Source organism: Apodemus sylvaticus, chromosome 3, assembly GCF_947179515.1.
Source record: "Apodemus sylvaticus chromosome 3, mApoSyl1.1, whole genome shotgun sequence".
In the NCBI taxonomy this organism is placed as follows: domain Eukaryota; kingdom Metazoa; phylum Chordata; class Mammalia; order Rodentia; family Muridae; genus Apodemus; species Apodemus sylvaticus.
In genome coordinates, this window is record NC_067474.1 from 143,976,870 (window position 1) to 143,993,601 (window position 16,732).

A 16,732-nucleotide genomic window follows, 5' to 3' on the forward strand; every position below is an offset into this window, starting at 1 on the left:
CCAGGGCAGGTGAAGTGTTAGGTATTTGTTTGTTTTTGAGACAGGGTCTCGCTATGTAGCTCTGGTTGGCCTAGAACTCACTGTGTAGACTTTGACCTCATCAGGATCCCCCTGCCTCTGTTTCTTGAGCACTGCCTGCTGTTTGATAAAGCACCTTTCTCCCTCACTTCTGGGTGAAAATCTGCACCATACTGACAACTTCAGACATGTAAACAATGTATCTTTGTATATTTTGTATACAATGTATCTTTGCTCATATCCAAACCTCATTCCCTTCCTACATCCCCAGAAGCCCCACATCCCCACCTCCAACCGCATGTCTTCTTTTTCTTCTTCACGCCCCACTGAGCCCAGTTAGCAGTGCTGCCAAACCCCAAAGAAAAGTGACTCCCCATCCCCTCAGCAGCCACTGTTACTGCCTCACAAGTCCCTCTTCCATCCTCGCTGGAATGCTGGCTGTCCCACCTCGTGTTGTGAGTTTGTGAATGTGATGGCCACGCCGCCGTGTCCGGAAGACAGCAGTTCACGGCACTCTGCCCCACCCTCTGGCTCTTACCTGAACCCTTCTCTTTTTTTCTTTTTTTTTCTTTTTTTTCTTTTTTCTTTTTCTCTTCTTTTCTTTTTCTTTTCTTTTCTTTTTCTTTTCTTTTCTTTTCTCTCTCTCTCTCTCTCTCTCTCTCTCTCTCTCTCTCTCTCTCTCTCTTTTTTTTTTTTTGGTTTTTGGTTTTTCTGAGGATTTCTCTGTATATCCCTGGCTATCCTGGAACTCACTCTGTAGACCAGGCTGGCCTCGAACTCAGAGATCCGCCTGCCTCTGCCTCCCAGAGTGCTGGAATCACAGGCATGCACCACCACTGCCCGGCACCTGAACCCTTTTCTGCACTGTTCTGAGAGCCTTGGGGGTGAAGGGCTGATGTAAAAGCCCCACTTCAGGCTGAGCCGGAACGGTCACGAATTCTCTGTGCGCTCACCAGTTGAGTCTGTATACTGCCTGCTGCCCGCTACGGTTCTGCCAGACCTTAAGGGAAGCTCGTCGGAACACAGCTTTGTCTTTCTGTTTACTTCTAGCCCACTATCGGGGGTTCAATTTTTGCAGAAGAAATCTTTCCTTTGGAGAACTTGGTGAAGGGAGGAGGAACCAGCACGTGTCCCAAGTCTGAGACCTGGTTTCACGACTTTCTGGCAACAGCCCTGTCCCCAAAGAAAGCTGCCTTTCAGATCCAGGCTGGCAGAGCAGCCCAGAGGACAATTGTCACCTGGGGGCACGTGGGCCTGGGGCTGGGGTGTGAAAGGAGGACAAGAGACAAGATCCCCTGGCAGGGGAAAGCTAAGAGCCAGCGAGGGAGTCGCGAGCAGAGAGGACACAGAAGGCTCAGTGACACAGAAGGCTCAGTGACACAGAAGGCTCAGTGGACAAAGCCCTTTGCTGCCCTGCAAGGCTGACGGCATGAGTTTGGCTTCCAGAACCCAGGTAAAGGTGGAAGGAGAGAAGCGACTCCACAAAGCTGTCCTCTGTCCATATGTGTGCTGGCGCATACACGCTCACATATATATCATATGTATGCACGCATGTGTGCTCTCACACAGTAACAGTAATTAATAATAACAATAATAATAGTGTAAAATGACTTACTGTCTCTGTGCGACTGTGGGCACATGTACCACACAGCACATGTGTGGAGATCAGAGGACACCTTGTGGGAGTTGGTCCTTGTCCCAAGGATTTACTCAGGTCAACAGGCTTGGCAGCCAGTATCTCTAAGGGCTGAGTCACTTGGCTGGCCCAGAAGAAAAAAAGAGGGGCTGGAGAGATGGCTCAGCGGTTAAGAGCACTGACCTCCAGAGGTTCTGAGTTCAATTCCCAGCAACCACATGCTGGCTCACAACCATCTGTAATGGAATCAGATGCCCTCTTCAGGAGTGTCTGAAGACAGCAACAGTGTATGCACATATGTATAAAATAAATAAATAAAATCTTTTTTGTTAAAAAAAAAAGAAAGAAAGAAAAGAAAAGAAAAAGGCGCAGAAGTCAGGGAGGAACCGCAAGCCCAGGGGTTGCTTTGCTCCGGTCCGGGCATCAGAAAGCCAAACACCTGCCAGGAAGACCCTCTGTACCGCAGGGAGGAACACAGCCTGGAGAACGGCTTCCAGTGAACAGCTAAGACCGCTTAGATCCCCTCAAAGCAGGATAACTGCTGGATGTGACAGGTAAGCTGAGAAACCGGTCTTAACTCAATAAGGCAGGGGCTGGGCCGGAAGAGACAGGAGGCCTACCTAGAACAAAGCTTGCCACTCCCTGCAAAGCCACGGGCCCTGGTGCTGGGGGTGGGGTGGCTGGCAGAGCCCAGGGAGGGGGGCAGGGGCCTTGGCGAGGGGACACAGACAAAGGCCTTTGCTCCACACTCCCCAGGGGCCATTTCTTGTCTTCTGAGTCCTCAGAGCTTGTGGATGATCTTGATGGTTTTTACAGAGAAATAAGTTCAGACCCAGGGAGGTCGCAAGGTCACGCAACTGGTACATGCACCACAGCCCCACTCTATGGCCCCCAAAGATGGAGTGGTATGTTGAACTGAGGTGCTCTAAAAGGCCACGCCCGTGCTGAAGACTCAATAGATGAGGGAGCCATCAGAACCTGGTGACTGTGCACAGTTGGAATGTTTCAGACCCGGACCTCAGAATACCTTGGGATTGATTTTAGTCCCTAACATCCTTGTAACTATCTGGAAAAATCTCTTGGAATGTAGTCACTCAGCTGAGTACCTGCTTCCACCGAAGAATGTTATCAGACGGCGCCCCCCCCCCCCCCCAGGCATAAAGCAAGAGCTCTTGGCAACTGTTTTATGACTATCACAAGTCTGTATCGGACGGACGGACGCAGCTTAGCAGGTAAATGCTTTTGTAGTGAAAGTAGTCTGCTGGCCACGCGTCCAAGTCTGACGGATTCTGTGTCCATCTGTAACCCCAGCACTCCTACAACGAGACAGAGACAGGAAACCAACCTGAAGCCACCTTGCCTGGAGTACACAACACAGCAATAGAGGAACTAAGTCAACAAGGTGGACAGTGACATGCACACACACACAGAGAGAGAGAGAGACAGAGAGAGACAGAGAGAGAGAAATATTTAAAAAAAAAAAAAGAAAAAGAAAAACCAAATACATTATTTGGGATAAGCTGAATCCGCGTTCCCAGGACCGTGGTTGGTCATATAAAATGTGGAATAAATCACCTCTTCTTTCTTTTCGAGTGGGCGTGTGTTGACTGTAGCTAGATCACTCACCTGCTCATTCAAGCATTCACCCACTCAATGTATGAGTCCTACCTTCTGCCAGACACTCTTCTTCTTTTTATTTTTTATTGATTTATTTTATTTTTATATGCATTAGTGTTTTTCCTGCATGCATGTCTGTGTGAAGGTGTCAGATCACCAGGAACTGGAGACAGAGACAGGAGTTACATACAGAGCTGCCATGAGTCTGCCGGGAATTGAACCTGGGTCCTCTGGAAGAGCAGCCAGTGCTCCTCATGGCTGGGCCATCTTTCCAGCTCCTAAGCATTCTTATGACAAGACTTTATTGACAACTAAAAAAGAGGGAGGGGAGGGAGGTTAGGAGGGGGAGAGAAAGAGAGAGAGAGAGAGAGAGAGAGAGAGGGAGAGGGAGAGAGAGAGAGAGAGAGAGAAAGAGAAAGCAGGTCAATGAGTTTGGGTTTTATTGTGTGAGCCACCAAGAGATGGGCTATTTCCTGAAAGGCACGGTGTCCCTCCTCTCTGAACAGGGAAAGACACTGTTCTCTTTCTGAGCACCTGCCACAGGCTGCGGTTTCTCAGAAGCACGCGCTGTTGGGTACACCTGTGCCTTTATCATCACTTCTCTAGAACTCCTGAGGAACAGGGAAACAGATTTCCTAGTGGCAGAAGGAACATTCCCAGGGAGTACCTCCGTGCCCGTGTTCGCCTACACGGCGTGGGCGTGCGCGCATGCGCACACGCATTCAGGAGGCTGTGGCGGCTGCTCTCCTTTTTAGCTTGGATCCCTGCTCAACTCAGCTCAAGGAACAGTTGTAAAAGGACTGGTTTTCTTTTCTTTTTTTCTCTTCTTTTCTTTTCTCTTTTTCTTTCTTTCTTAAGATTTATTTTACTTTCTATATGTGGGAGCACTGTCTTCACACACACCAAAACAAGGCGTCAGATCCCACTGCAAGATGATTGTGAGCCACCATGTGGTTGCTGGGAATTGAACTCAGGACCTCCAAAAGAGTAGTCAGTGCTTTTAACTGAGCCATCTCAGTCAAAATCGTCCCCATGAAAGGACGATTTAAATAGAAACATGCAAAGATGAGGGAACTTATTCACGGTATCTAAAACCAGCTATATGGCCTCAGTGACAAACGCTATACATCCTTTCCTTCTGTTAGGGTCTTAAAGTAACTGGGGAGGGGGGCTGGAAGTGTGAAATAAAGGAAATTTCTATTCACCGAATATTGTGTTGGGATTTGTATTTATTTATGTTCATTCCTTACCTCCTCCAATGTAAGAATCAAGGCTGGGGCCTCATAAAGGCCAGGCAAATGTTCTGTCGGTGAGCTATACTCCTAAGCCCATTAATTCCATCTTAATTCCATGCTCTGAGACTCTGAAGGCCTTTCTATATGAGGGGAAAGGAGACTGGAGGTCACGGGGCTTGCCTCGGTGTTCTGTGCAGTAAGGAAGAAGTCTGGGATGACCCAAGCCGTCCTCTTTCCAAAGCAGACACGGCATTCACTAAGAGGGGTGAAAGCTAAGACTCGCTGATGCCCTGGCAGGTAAACAGAGAACGCCCTGTCCCACCATTGCCAGGAAAGCTCCCTGTTGTATGGAGTAGGGATGGGCAGAAGGAGCGTCTCCATGTCTGTCTCTGGGTTGGTGGAGCCCTCAGCCCCTCTGGCCTCTTCCTCTAGGCTCTCCCCCAAGCTAATGGGTACTCCCCTGTAGAGGCATCAAGATGGCAGGGAGCCCCTGAAACAGCTGGAGATGAGGAGCTTCCGTATTCTTCCCCTCCTCCCCAAGGAACCACAGATCAGCCAGTGCTACTGCCCATCCCGGGCTCCCTCCTGGTTACTCGCCTCTCCTCTTCATCCTCCCAGTCTGTGGTTGCCATGGAAACACAGAATCCCCATATCACCATAGAGGGAAGACTGGGGAGATGCTGCTCTTGACAGGCACTGATGCCTGCCAGATGTTATAGCCACATCTGGACTATTAAAGGCAAGAAGGGGGAGGAAAGAAATGAGGTTCATCCCCAGCCTCTGATGTAGTGAGTGTAACGGTGAGGGAATGTCTTCCCTCAGAGAATGAAGTGTGAACCATACACACTTAGAAGGGAGAATGAACTGAAGCAGGTGGTACACGCCTGGGGAAACTGAGGCAAAGCCTACCTGGGCTGTAGAGTAGTTCAAGGCCAGCCTGGGCCACTTAGTGAGATTCTGCTCAAATTTTAAAAACATGACTGAGGGCTGGGGATATACCCTCATGGGAAAGCATTTGACTAGCATGCATGAGGCCCTGTGCTGGGGGTAAAACACACACACCACACACACGCCACACACCACACACAGAGACACAGACACACACACACACACACACAACCAGTGGTCTGGTGAGCCTGCCTGCCCAGTGGGTAAACGTGTTTGCTGTGAGCACCTAATGAACTGAGTTCTAGTCCCAGAACCCAGAGTAAAAGGAAAGAAAAAGCCTGAAAGTTGTCCTCTACCCTCCATAACACACACACACACACACACACAAACACACGCACGCACACGCATGCGCACACACACGCACGCGCACACGCACACACGCACGCACATGCACATGCACACACATGCACGTGCGCGCACACACACACACACACACACACACACACGCATGCACATACACACACATGCCTGAAGTTCACACACATCAGTCATGCACACAAACAAGAACAATAATGAACCTAGCAGAAGGAAGAGAGCGTGGCTTAGACTCAAGCCTAGTGGCACAGGTCTGAGCTTGCATAGGTCTATCGCTCAAATTCTCAATTCAAGAACCTGTTCTGGGGGCTGGTGAGATGGCTCAGCAGTTAAGAACACTAACTGCTCTCCCGGAGGTTCTGAGTTCAAATCCCAGCAACCACACGGTGGCTCACAACCATCCGTAATGAGATCTGATACACTCTTCTGGTGTGTCTGCAGACAGCAACAGTGTGCTTACATATACTAATAAATAAATCTTTAGAAAAAAGAACCCGTGCTGCTCAACTCAGGCAGGGCTCAGCTCAAGGATTGCAAGGCCCGGCCCCGTGTCTTAGCGCCCTGAGGTCTAAGACTGGGCTGTCCTTCATGGCTGTAGGGTAAACACCAGCCGGATGTGACAGGTTTCTTCTGTCACTCTCCACCGTTCTCTTGAGGCAGGGTCTCATTAGCAGCCCTGACTGGTGGCCTAGAACCCACAGATATCTCCTCCTCTCTCCTCAGGGCTAGAGTGCTCTTCATTAAAGATTTTGTTCTTTTCATTGCCCGCTTTATTGCCACTGAAACAGGGCTTCTCACTGAACTCGGGAGCCCGCCATTTCTGCTACACTGACTTGCCAGCAAGCACCCTTACCCCGGATCCACCTATCTTGTGCCCTGTCCAGTGCTGGGGTTACAGCATGAACATCCATGCCTGGTTTTTATGTGGGTGCTGAAGTTTTCATGTTTGCATGGTAAGCACCTTACCACACTGAGCTATCTTATCTCCTTTCAGTGGCTATTCTTAGAAGCAAACTGCCGGGCAATGGTGGCACACACCTGTAATCCCAGCACTCTGGGAGGCAGAGGCAGGCATATTTCTGAGTTCGAGGCCAGCCTGGTCTATAGAGTGAGTTCCAGGACAGCCAGGGCTACACAGAGAAACCCTGTTTCAGGAATAAAACAAAAGACGAAGAAGGAGGAAGAAGAGGAGGAGGAGAAAGAAGAAGGAAGAGGAAGAGGAGGAGGAGGAAGAGAAGATCAGGGCCAGGTATGTTGGTTCATGACTTTGACCCCAGCACTCAGGAGATGGAAGCCAATAGATCTCTGAATTTGAGGCTACCGTGGTCCACATGGTGAGTTCCAGGACAGCTAGGGCTACATCGAGAAATTCTGTCAAAAAAAAAAAAAAAAAAAAAAAGACAAACCAGAGTTTTTTAAATGTATTTTCTCTAACGATTTCTGAATATCCCCCATTTCAAAGATGAAACTGATTCGGAGTCTTAAGTAACTGCTCAAGGCCACAGGGTACAGCTAGTGCAGCCGAGATCTGGACAGATCTTTTTGCGGCAGCGGCAGCTGTCCCCAGGCCCAGCTCACCAGTACTGCCTTACCCAGTCCAAGCAGGCAGACTGCTCTGGTCCCTGGGCCTCAGGCTCCTCAGTCTTTGAGAGAAGAGGCTCCTTGCCTAAAGCCTGTGACCTTGAATCAGAAACCATCCCATGTCCTCCTTCCGTTGGCACCTGCTCTATCGCTGAGGTCACCAGGGCTCCAGGCCCAGCCCGGAGGCCTGTCCCTGTAGCTTTGGCAGAATTGGGCCTCTCAGCCTTTTGGCAACTGGACTCTCCAAAGGAAGCAAGACAGGGGTGAGAGGACTTTTCCTCATTGGCCTCCTTCCCAGAACAGCCCAGTGGGTGGAAGGGACTTCCACAGGGACAGAGAGAGGCCCAGGAAGGAGGCCTTGCCACACTGCAGGTCTACTGGTCAGGCTCCAGGGCTCTGGTGACGGTTCCCGACTGACTGACTACGTAGCCTGCACAGCCTTCTAAAGGCTGAGGTCCTGTGCACACCACGCCCCTCTGGGTAGAGGGCCTGCATACTCAGAAATTCATCTATGTCCCTCTTCCTCTGAATCCCCAAGTCAGGACAGGTCCCTCCTAGGGTCGCTCGTTGCATGTCACTCCCACGTGGTCTTCTCCAAAGCAGGGCCTGCGCAGGCGCTTACTTTGAGAGAGGATCTTGCCTTCCGTAGCTCAGACTGGTCCCCAACTCAGGATTCTCTTCCCTGCAGTTGTCTTAATAACTGTTGACTCAAGCCAGGCCAGCGGCACAGGGCTGTAACCCAGGAGACAGAGGCTGGAGAATCTTTAGTTCAAGGTCAAGCTTAGCTACATATTGAGATACTAACTTGGTAATAATTAAACAGAAACCGCTGACTAAGGGAATAGGCTCCACAAGCCTTTACTTACCTGTAAAAAGGGGATGGTACCACCTACCAACGAAAAAGTTCCGTGTGACCAAAGTGGGTCTTATTTAATAATGTGCTTTAAAGTGACAAGCTGCCTAGTGGCGGAAGTCAGGGGAAAGACTGACTCCAGCAGAGGGTCGCAGCTTTCCGAGGCCGGAAGAACCATCTGAAGTGAAGAACGACCCTGGCGCAAGCTCAGAGGTCAGGAAAGCCTGGAGCGCTTTCTGGCAGCCGTGGCGGGTGGGACTGCGGAGAAAGGCGCAGGCAGGAGGCATTCCGCGGGGAGGGGCAGGCACGTGTGGGGCTAGTCTGAGGAAAGCAAGGTCGCGGTCTCCCTGAGCCGCGGAGGCACCATCGGCGGTGCCCAAGGCAACTCTTTTCTACTTGTCTGGGAGGAGCGAGAGGGCTCAATGGCCACTAAACCATGCTCTCTGTCCGGGCTCCGATCTTTTTCTACGTATGGTGACCGCGTCATTCTTCTAGCTCCGCGCCTCTTCTACAAGAAGAGGACATAGGGCTGTTGAGATGGGTCATTGGGTAAAGGCACTTGCCGCCAAGCCTGATGACCCCAGTTTGATGACTTCCACAAGTTACAGCGCCCCAGTTCCCCCCAATAAGCGCGCCTACACGTGCACGCACACAATAAGAATAAAACCACAGAGAATTAAAAACAAGGTGGCAGAAGGATCAGGCGGCGTTTTCCCCAGCGTGGCACCAGCTCAAGGACGAGGTACCTTTCAGTATGACCGTGAGATGGATGCTCCACTTGGGTTGCGGGGCGCGCCCCGCAGCCAGGCCAGGGATGGGTTAGGTGGCTCCAGCAGGACCGCGGGCGCCGCTGACGTAGGCGCCGGGAGGACTGTGGGGGATGGGCGCCAGCCCCTTGAGGGAGTGCAAGCCCCGGCTTCCTATTTCGGGAGCAAGGGGTGTGGGCCACTTTCATCATGTGATGCGAGGGCTATTTAAAGAGGCTCTCCAGCCGGGAGCTGCGGTTCTCAGTGCCAGCACGCCTCCTCATCGCACCATGGCGGACGCCTTTGTCGGCACCTGGAAGCTAGTGGACAGCAAGAATTTTGATGACTACATGAAGTCACTCGGTGAGCGAACGACTGGCGCAGGATCTAGAGTCAGAGGGGCACCGCAAAAGGCGGTCTTGGCGCTGAGCTCCAGCTGGAGTGCCGCGTGTGCCTCCTGCAAGCCCCTCACCAGTCCAGGCAGGGTACACTGAGGCACTGAGGGTGGCCTGAGCTGGAGCAACTCCACTCCACTCCACCCCACCCCACCCCGGCCTCCTGGGAGGGGGGTGTCACGGTTCAAGCTTGGCGAGCCTCGTAGCTCGCGGGGAAGGCGTAGGGGCGGCTGTGACTGCTGCGGTCCGGGCTGGGAGGCTTTCTAGGAAGCGTTGTAGGTGATCTGGAGGTGTGGGGGGAGTGAAAGCAGAAGGCGGGAGGCTGGCAGCAGGAGAAAGTGAAGAGGATGGTGGTCCAGAAATCGAATCCCGAAAGGATTCGGGAGCTGATGGGAGTGAACTCTAGGAGGAAATCCTAGGACCCTGGAGGAAGACTCAAGAAAATCAGTGAATTCCATCTGGGAAGAGGTGAAGACACGCCCAGGCACAGTCAGCAACAAGCCCTCGCCCTCCATGTTGGGGTAGTGCAGAGGCCTCTTTCTGGAAGATGCCCTCGTTCTCACCAGCCTGAGCTTCACCCGCAGTGTGTGCAACTATCTCGGGGTGGGTCGGAGACCTTGCTGCTAGGGCAGAGCAAGGCGACCGCTACACTTGGGCGGCCAAGAGCTGTGAATGAGGGGTGTGGTTTAGGGCTGGGGAAGAGTAATATTTCAAAAGGCGGCCTCACTTGTAAGATCTGGGGGAATTGTGTGCTGTTGGCAGTGGGAGGCAGAGGCAGGCGAATCTCTGAGTTTCAGGCCTGGTCTATACAGAGGGAGTTCCAGGGCAGCTAGGACTACATAGAGAAACCTTGTCTTGAAAAAAGAAAGGAAGGAAGAAAGAAAGAAGGAAGGAAGGAAAAGGAAGAAAGGAAGTTCATGATTTGCTTAATAGAAAACAGCCCAGTATGCACAAGCTCATCATAATAACCCAGGATTCCTTTTTGTCAATGCTGAAGACTGAACTTAGAGCCTTGTGCATGCCAGGCAGACACTTCTAACCACTGAGTTACACACCCACACACACCCTCTTTTTACTGTGTAACAGGTTCTTATTAACTTGCCCAGGCTGGCTTTGAACTTGTAATCTGCTATCTCAGCCTTTGAAATAGTTGAAAACCCAGACCTACCTAGAGTTTTTCCTACTTCAACAGAGGACTGGGAGTAGGGAATGTCATATGAACCACTCTCCCAAGACCGCTCCCAGCCCTTCCTTTCTTGCCTTGAATCTAGATAAAGACCCTTTCTGTGGTGTCCCTGGCTATATCATCCTGGTCTACTAGGCTGGGGCAGGGAAAACTGGGCTGTGTCATGGCTAAGCTAGGTTCCATTACTTCTTCCCGAGGAAGGAGGGCTGGAATATGATATGTGCGTAGGTGTCTCTCACCTACTTCTGGCTCTTCTCTGAAACAGGCCCACAAAGCAATTTGTCTTTTCGGTTTGGGGAATGGAACCTGTGACCTTGCACATGCTAAGCAAGCACCGTAACTGCTGAGCCATATCTGGAGCCCGGGCTCCCGCCAGCATCTACCCTACCCTGACAACAGCATGGTTCTCCGTGAAGGCAGCTGGTCTTGGTTTTTGTTTGGAGACAGGATCTCACTGTGCACCTCTGCCTGTCCCGCACTGGGGTTAGATGCATGCGCCCACGTCCAGCTATTGGCTATGAAGATAGAGTACTAGATTACCTGGGTCTTAGTTCTGCTTCCCTGAGCTGCGGCTGCCTTCCTAGACTTCTCTTTGCCTCAGGACCTGTTGTCTTCAGGCCGTTGTTCTGTAGGAGCTGATGGAAACCAGAGCCTTGAGCAGGCTGAACACGTGGTCATCCCAAGCTGCACCCACAGCTTTTGTTAGGGAACTGAAATTCTATTTAGCCTGAACATATAGACAGGCTGAAGGTCAGTAGCGTGCAGATTCTCCCCAGCTTTCAGCAGTAACCGGCTTCATTGGCACCCTACACCTGTGGGTGGGTCTTGGGAAAATGGCTTCCAAGTCACCCAGATACCAGTAGGTAAAGCCAAGTCTCTCACTGCTTGCTGTGTAGCCAAAGCCCCCAACTTGTCCTATAGAACCAGAGGTTCTTAGGACAGAGTATCCCAGACTAGTTTAAGTGACTACAGCATGGATGGTGGCTTGAAGGGTAGAGTATGTTGTTCCAAGAATGACAAGAAGTGGGACTAAAGGACAGTTTGGGAAGCTACGTCACTGAACACTGGTATTTATTCATTTAGCCTCTTTGAGACAGGGTCTCCCTACAGCCCGTGTTCTAGAGCTATGGCAGCCCAAGCTGACCTTGAATTCTTGGCATTTCCCCTGTTCTCCTAAGTGAGATTCTAGGAAAGCCACCATGCTTGGCCTGTTTGACTCTGGCTAAGACAACACAGTGTCTAAGCCTCATTTGTAAAAAGAAAGTAATAAAACCTATGCTTAGGGCTTTCCCAAGCGTACTTGGCCACCACGTAGAGCTTGTGCAATGCACACATCTTCTAGCAGATGCATAATACCATATCCCTATAGAGGGCTGCCTCCTACCACATTGCTGGGGGTGGATCAGCATGTGCTGGGGCCAGAGGATAGGTAAGTCAACAATGGAAGATTCCAGGAAAGCTACAACCCAAAGCACCACAGGCTTGATCTAAGGGGTCTGTGTACTTCACCTGTTTGAGGGACACTTGGGACCTTGCCTAGGTCTCTCAGATCCAATGATTATGTAAGGAGTCTCCCCGGGGACTTCAAGTCATCCCGTTGTTGCTACTATTTCAACCCTCTACGTCTGTGGAAGACAAAACTCCTTTGTACCTCTAACTGGGAAGCTGTGCCGTTGCCACACAGGGCAGAGAGCAGTGTTGTCTCAGTTTTCTGGGTGGAAATGGGAGACAGTCCTTGTCCAGGAGACTCTAGAAGGCAGTTGACTGTCTCTTGATTCTTCAGTCTCTGGTCTGAGTGCTCAGGAGACCAGAAGGCAGCTGATATGCAGCTCTGGAGTGACGTGGTACTTAGCGCCTTCCGTCTGACTTGTGATCTGTTGACCTCTACAAAACCTTTCTGGGACAGAACTGAGTGAGGGGCTGGCTATGTGGGTCACATCCCTTGATACCTTCATTTCTGCTCTTGCCGACCTTCCCCAACATCCAGATGCCTCATATTTGACATCAGTCTAACAGTTGTAGAGCTAAGGAAAAGACTGAATGAGAAAATGGCCCCACGCAAAGACATGGACCGCCTTCCCTGTGCCTAGGCCCCATGCCTAGGCCTCTTTGGGTTTGTACAACACTTCTCTACCCTAGCTAATGAATTCTCAACCATCTGCTCCTGCCCTTAGGTGTGGGCTTTGCCACCAGGCAGGTGGCTAGCATGACCAAGCCTACCACGATCATCGAGAAGAACGGGGACACTATCACCATAAAGACACACAGTACCTTCAAGAACACAGAGATCAGCTTTCAGCTGGGAGTAGAATTCGATGAGGTGACAGCAGATGACAGGAAGGTCAAGGTGAGTCAGAGAAAGGCGACGGAGGGCACTGGGAACACTGTAGGGTAAGAGACTGGCCCTTCAGGCTCCAAGGGGCAGGTTCACAAAGCCTGCTCAGGGATGGCATGGCCCAGGGACCAACAACAAGGCTCTGGCCTATTTTTTTCTCACCTTCCTGGGAAGGATCTATCAGCTGTCACTGGAGTAGGCAGCAGCAGAGCCAAGATATTTTGACCTTGTATCTCCAGCTCCAGCTGGGTGACCTTGTACACCAAGGTATGCAGTAGCTCTGAGGACATCAGCAGCCATGGCTGTGACCTGAAGTGCTTTAGGAATGATGCCCAGAAGTCAGTGCCCTACCCCGAGGTCATCCTGGCTCTGGCAGCAAAGGAGGCAGCTGGGAACAAAAAGCTGAACTCTATCCACTGGTTTCCCGTCCTGTAGCTCCCAGGCTAGACCACTGACCGGAAGAAACTGTTTCCAGTGCCACTAGCTGACAGGCAGAGCTGTGTTCCAGGACTTGCAGTTACCAGCAGGAGTGCGGTTGGGTGTTTATTTCAGGGTATGGGAGGGAGCGTCTACCTCCCGTGCTGCTGTTCAGTTACCTCCTGGCGGCTGTCTCCTCAACCTGCTCCAATCGTCCAGCACTGGGCCAGGCACAGACCCAAGCAATGTCTCTATCTATAGGTTGTCCCTGTACCAGTATCCCCTGCATCACAACCCTAAAATTCATCTCTTTAGCTGTTTCCTCCTCACAGCTGCCCCCAGAAAGAACAGGGTAGGTACCAGTCTTGCAGTTGCAGAGGAGCTCAAGCCCAGCCCAGGTCCACACAGCAGGCTGGCTATGGAGATGGGGAAGGCGCCCTGCTCCACCATGTGTCCATACCTGCCCACATCACTGAACCTGCCATCTTTCTTTTTTTCTCTTTTAGTTTGTTTTGTTTTGTTTTTTGGAGACAGGGTACAGGACTGTGTAGCCCTGGCTGTCCTGGAACTCACTCTGTAGACCAGGCTGGCCTCGAACTCAGAAATCCGCCTGCCTCTGCCTCCCAGAGTGCTGGGATTACAGGCGTGCACCACCACCGCCCGGCCCTGCCATCTTTCTTGAGGGACCAGATCCCACATTAAATAGGACAGTGATCCACCAGGATGCTTAGACAGTGGAAAATAGAGGTTCCAGAAGGTGGAGGAGAGACTGCAGCAAAGAGATGATCACACACAGCTGTCACCTTTTTAGACTCCTACCGAAAACCCCTGCTTAGTTCTCCTTCTGACCTACAACTCCCAAATTCCTAGAGAAGAAAGCTCTGGGGCAGCTGCCCAACAGGAACTAGCTGAGGTAGGCTGGCAGCACCAGGGACCGAATGGTCCCTGGAGCTAGAACTGGAGAACACTTCAAGGATGCCTGGGTCCTTGCCCCAAGGACCTTGCGATTGCCCCTTTTTTGCCAGTTAAGCGAGGTCACATGATATAAGCAAAAGTTTAATTTTCCAATATACCCAAGGCTGAGCTGCCCGCCTCACCCACTGCCTCAGGGTTCCTCCCCTGCTGAGCGGCCACAGACAGGATGCCTGTGCAGCTGGGGTGGAGGTGGGCTGTCTGGATGCTGACCCCAGCACCATCACTGGCTAGGTTCCTGGTTTGTCCAGACTTGTTCTGTCCTTCCATCCTGGCTCTGGTCACAGCTTAGGCTCTGCCTCTTTCCACAGTCAATCGTGACGCTGGACGGAGGCAAACTCGTCCATGTACAGAAGTGGAACGGACAGGAGACTACGCTCGTAAGGGAGCTCAGTGATGGGAAACTCATCCTGGTAAGACGAGCAACAACGGGGCCTTATGGCAAGAAGGACCACGCCTTCTTCAGCCCAGGGCCTTCCCGGGGTCCAGAGGAACTAGGACAAGCGAGGCAGGGATGGGGTGATGGCTGTGGATCCACACAGGTCTTGGTTCAAGCATCAGCCTAAAGGCTATCTGACAACATATAACCTTCTTCAAGGGCCGCTGTAATGAGTAGCGGCTGCAGCCTGGGGGCTGCTGGGAGGCCAGTGTGTTCCTAGCCCAGAGCACCAGCCAAGTGACAAGAATGCAGCAGGTGCCCACAACGCGTCCTCCTGCTTACTGTTCCCCAGGAAGAGGCAGAAAGCAGGGCTTGCTGATCCCAGGCTGGAGAGGAGCAGCTGCCGCTCTCCCGTCCCAGGCAGGAATGCAGACATCTGCAGGAGCAAGTGTGTGCCTGCTGGGCACTGCCAGGGAGCAGACCCTCCTGACTCAGAGTTTTGTCTACTGCTCCTGGCTTCCTGAAATATATCTTAAAAAAAAAAAAAAAGATTTATTTATGGTTTTATCTAAGTATACTGTAGCTGTCTCCAGAAACGCCAGAAGAGGGCATCAGATTTTACTACGGATGGTTGTGAGCCACCATGTGGTTGCTGGGATTTGAACTCGGGATCTTCGGAAGAACAGTCAGTGCTGTTAACTACTGAGCCATCTCTCCAGCCCTGCCTGAAAATATTTGTCTAGACAGAAGATGATACAACCAGGCCTGCAGATCTGGGATAAGTTTGAGAGCATCCCTAGAATATAATAGCCTTGTAGGACTGTACCTGGCCAGGAGCATGGACAGACCTCTGTGGCTCGGTGGAACCTGCTAGCTGTATATTCACATAAGACTGGGGTCTCCACCAAGTTAGAACTGAGGTGCTGAGCTCTGGAAGGGAGATAACAAACAGGGCCACGCTCGCTGGGCACTAGAGTGAGGTGAGGCCGTGGCGGGGCTCTACCCTGCCAGAATACTGGATGGTCAGGGGAGAGAGAAAACGTTGGTAGCTTAGCAGCTTCTCAAGGCGCTGGTTGTTCTTACCACCTGTTTGTCTGCCATGCACACAGGAGGCCCCTCCTTAGGCAGGTGCTGAACATGAAAGAGGAACAGGAATGTACTGGACCAATTTACCTCCTCCTCTTTCAAGGGCCTATTTCCCCCCAAAATCTCTAAAATGGTAATTATAACATCTATTTTAAAAGATTTATATTAAAAAAAAAAAAAGTAAAGTGCCTGGCACACAGTAGGTACTCAAGTGCTGATTAGGATGAAGGTGGGAGCACTCTCTCCCTGCTCTGCCCCATCTGACCCTGTCTTTCCTTCCAGACTCTCACCCACGGTAGTGTGGTGAGTACTCGGACTTATGAGAAGGAGGCGTGACCTGGCCGCTGTGTCACCAGATGCTACTCCACCAACCGGCTACCCCTCAGCTCAGCACCATGTTGCCTCATGGTTTTCCCCTCAACATTTTGTATAAATACTCTTTGGTTGGGATTTTTCTGGAGATACAGGGCATCAGCCTGGACCCAGTTCCCGCTGTGTATGTGATTTATTTTTTAAAACTGTATCCAAAGGGTGCTCCAAGGCCAATAAAGAAGAACCAAGGCCACCCAGTTGCCTCCTGCCTCTGGTCTTCCTTTCCGGTGTGTCAGGCTGAAATGAAGGCTGCAGGTCACCTGGGAAGCAGCACTGTTAAGGAGCCAAGTGGACAGTGTCAGGCTCAGGGAGGGAACGGCAGCACCAGTGCTGCCCCGCCCTCGCAGAGCGGCTGGCTGTCACTCAGTGGTTACTTTGCATTCACCTTGCACAGAACATTCCTAGATTTGCTCTATGGTGTGCTGTGGTCACCTCCCTCTGGAGTACAGGCTCCGGACAGCAAAGTCCAGGAGTGAACAACTGTGGTGGGAGCTGACTGCTAAGAGCCACTACCCATGCCCAGCAGGTCCCCGGGGCAGCCCGGGGGAAGGCGGTCTTCACTATGGAAGAGATGGTTTATGAGTAATCTCGAGAAAGCTGCAACCTGCTAGTGGCCTTGGCTTTGTGCCTCGGCTTGGCCT

The 16,732-nt window shown here is 51.5% G+C and overlaps 1 protein-coding gene across 1 annotated transcript; it reads left to right on the forward strand.

Annotated features, from left to right (window-relative positions):
* The first annotated feature begins 9,189 nt into the window (after positions 1-9,189).
* Positions 9,190-16,284, forward strand: Fabp3 (fatty acid binding protein 3). Its single transcript, XM_052177513.1, has 4 exons — positions 9,190-9,312; positions 12,705-12,877; positions 14,566-14,667; positions 16,002-16,284. The coding sequence occupies exons 1-4, from the start codon at positions 9,240-9,242 to the stop codon at positions 16,053-16,055; spliced, it is 402 nt and encodes a 133-aa protein (XP_052033473.1). The 5' UTR covers positions 9,190-9,239; the 3' UTR covers positions 16,056-16,284.
* The last annotated feature ends 448 nt before the right edge of the window (positions 16,285-16,732 follow it).

Coding starts and splice junctions, on each gene's coding strand:
- Fabp3 (XM_052177513.1), top strand. CDS start 9,240: ATGGCGGACGCCTTTGTCGGCACCTGGAAGCTAGTGGACAGCAAGAAT. Junction 9,313..12,704: donor TGACTACATGAAGTCACTCG/GTGAGCGAACGA, acceptor TCCTGCCCTTAG/GTGTGGGCTTTGCCACCAGG. Junction 12,878..14,565: donor CAGATGACAGGAAGGTCAAG/GTGAGTCAGAGA, acceptor CTCTTTCCACAG/TCAATCGTGACGCTGGACGG.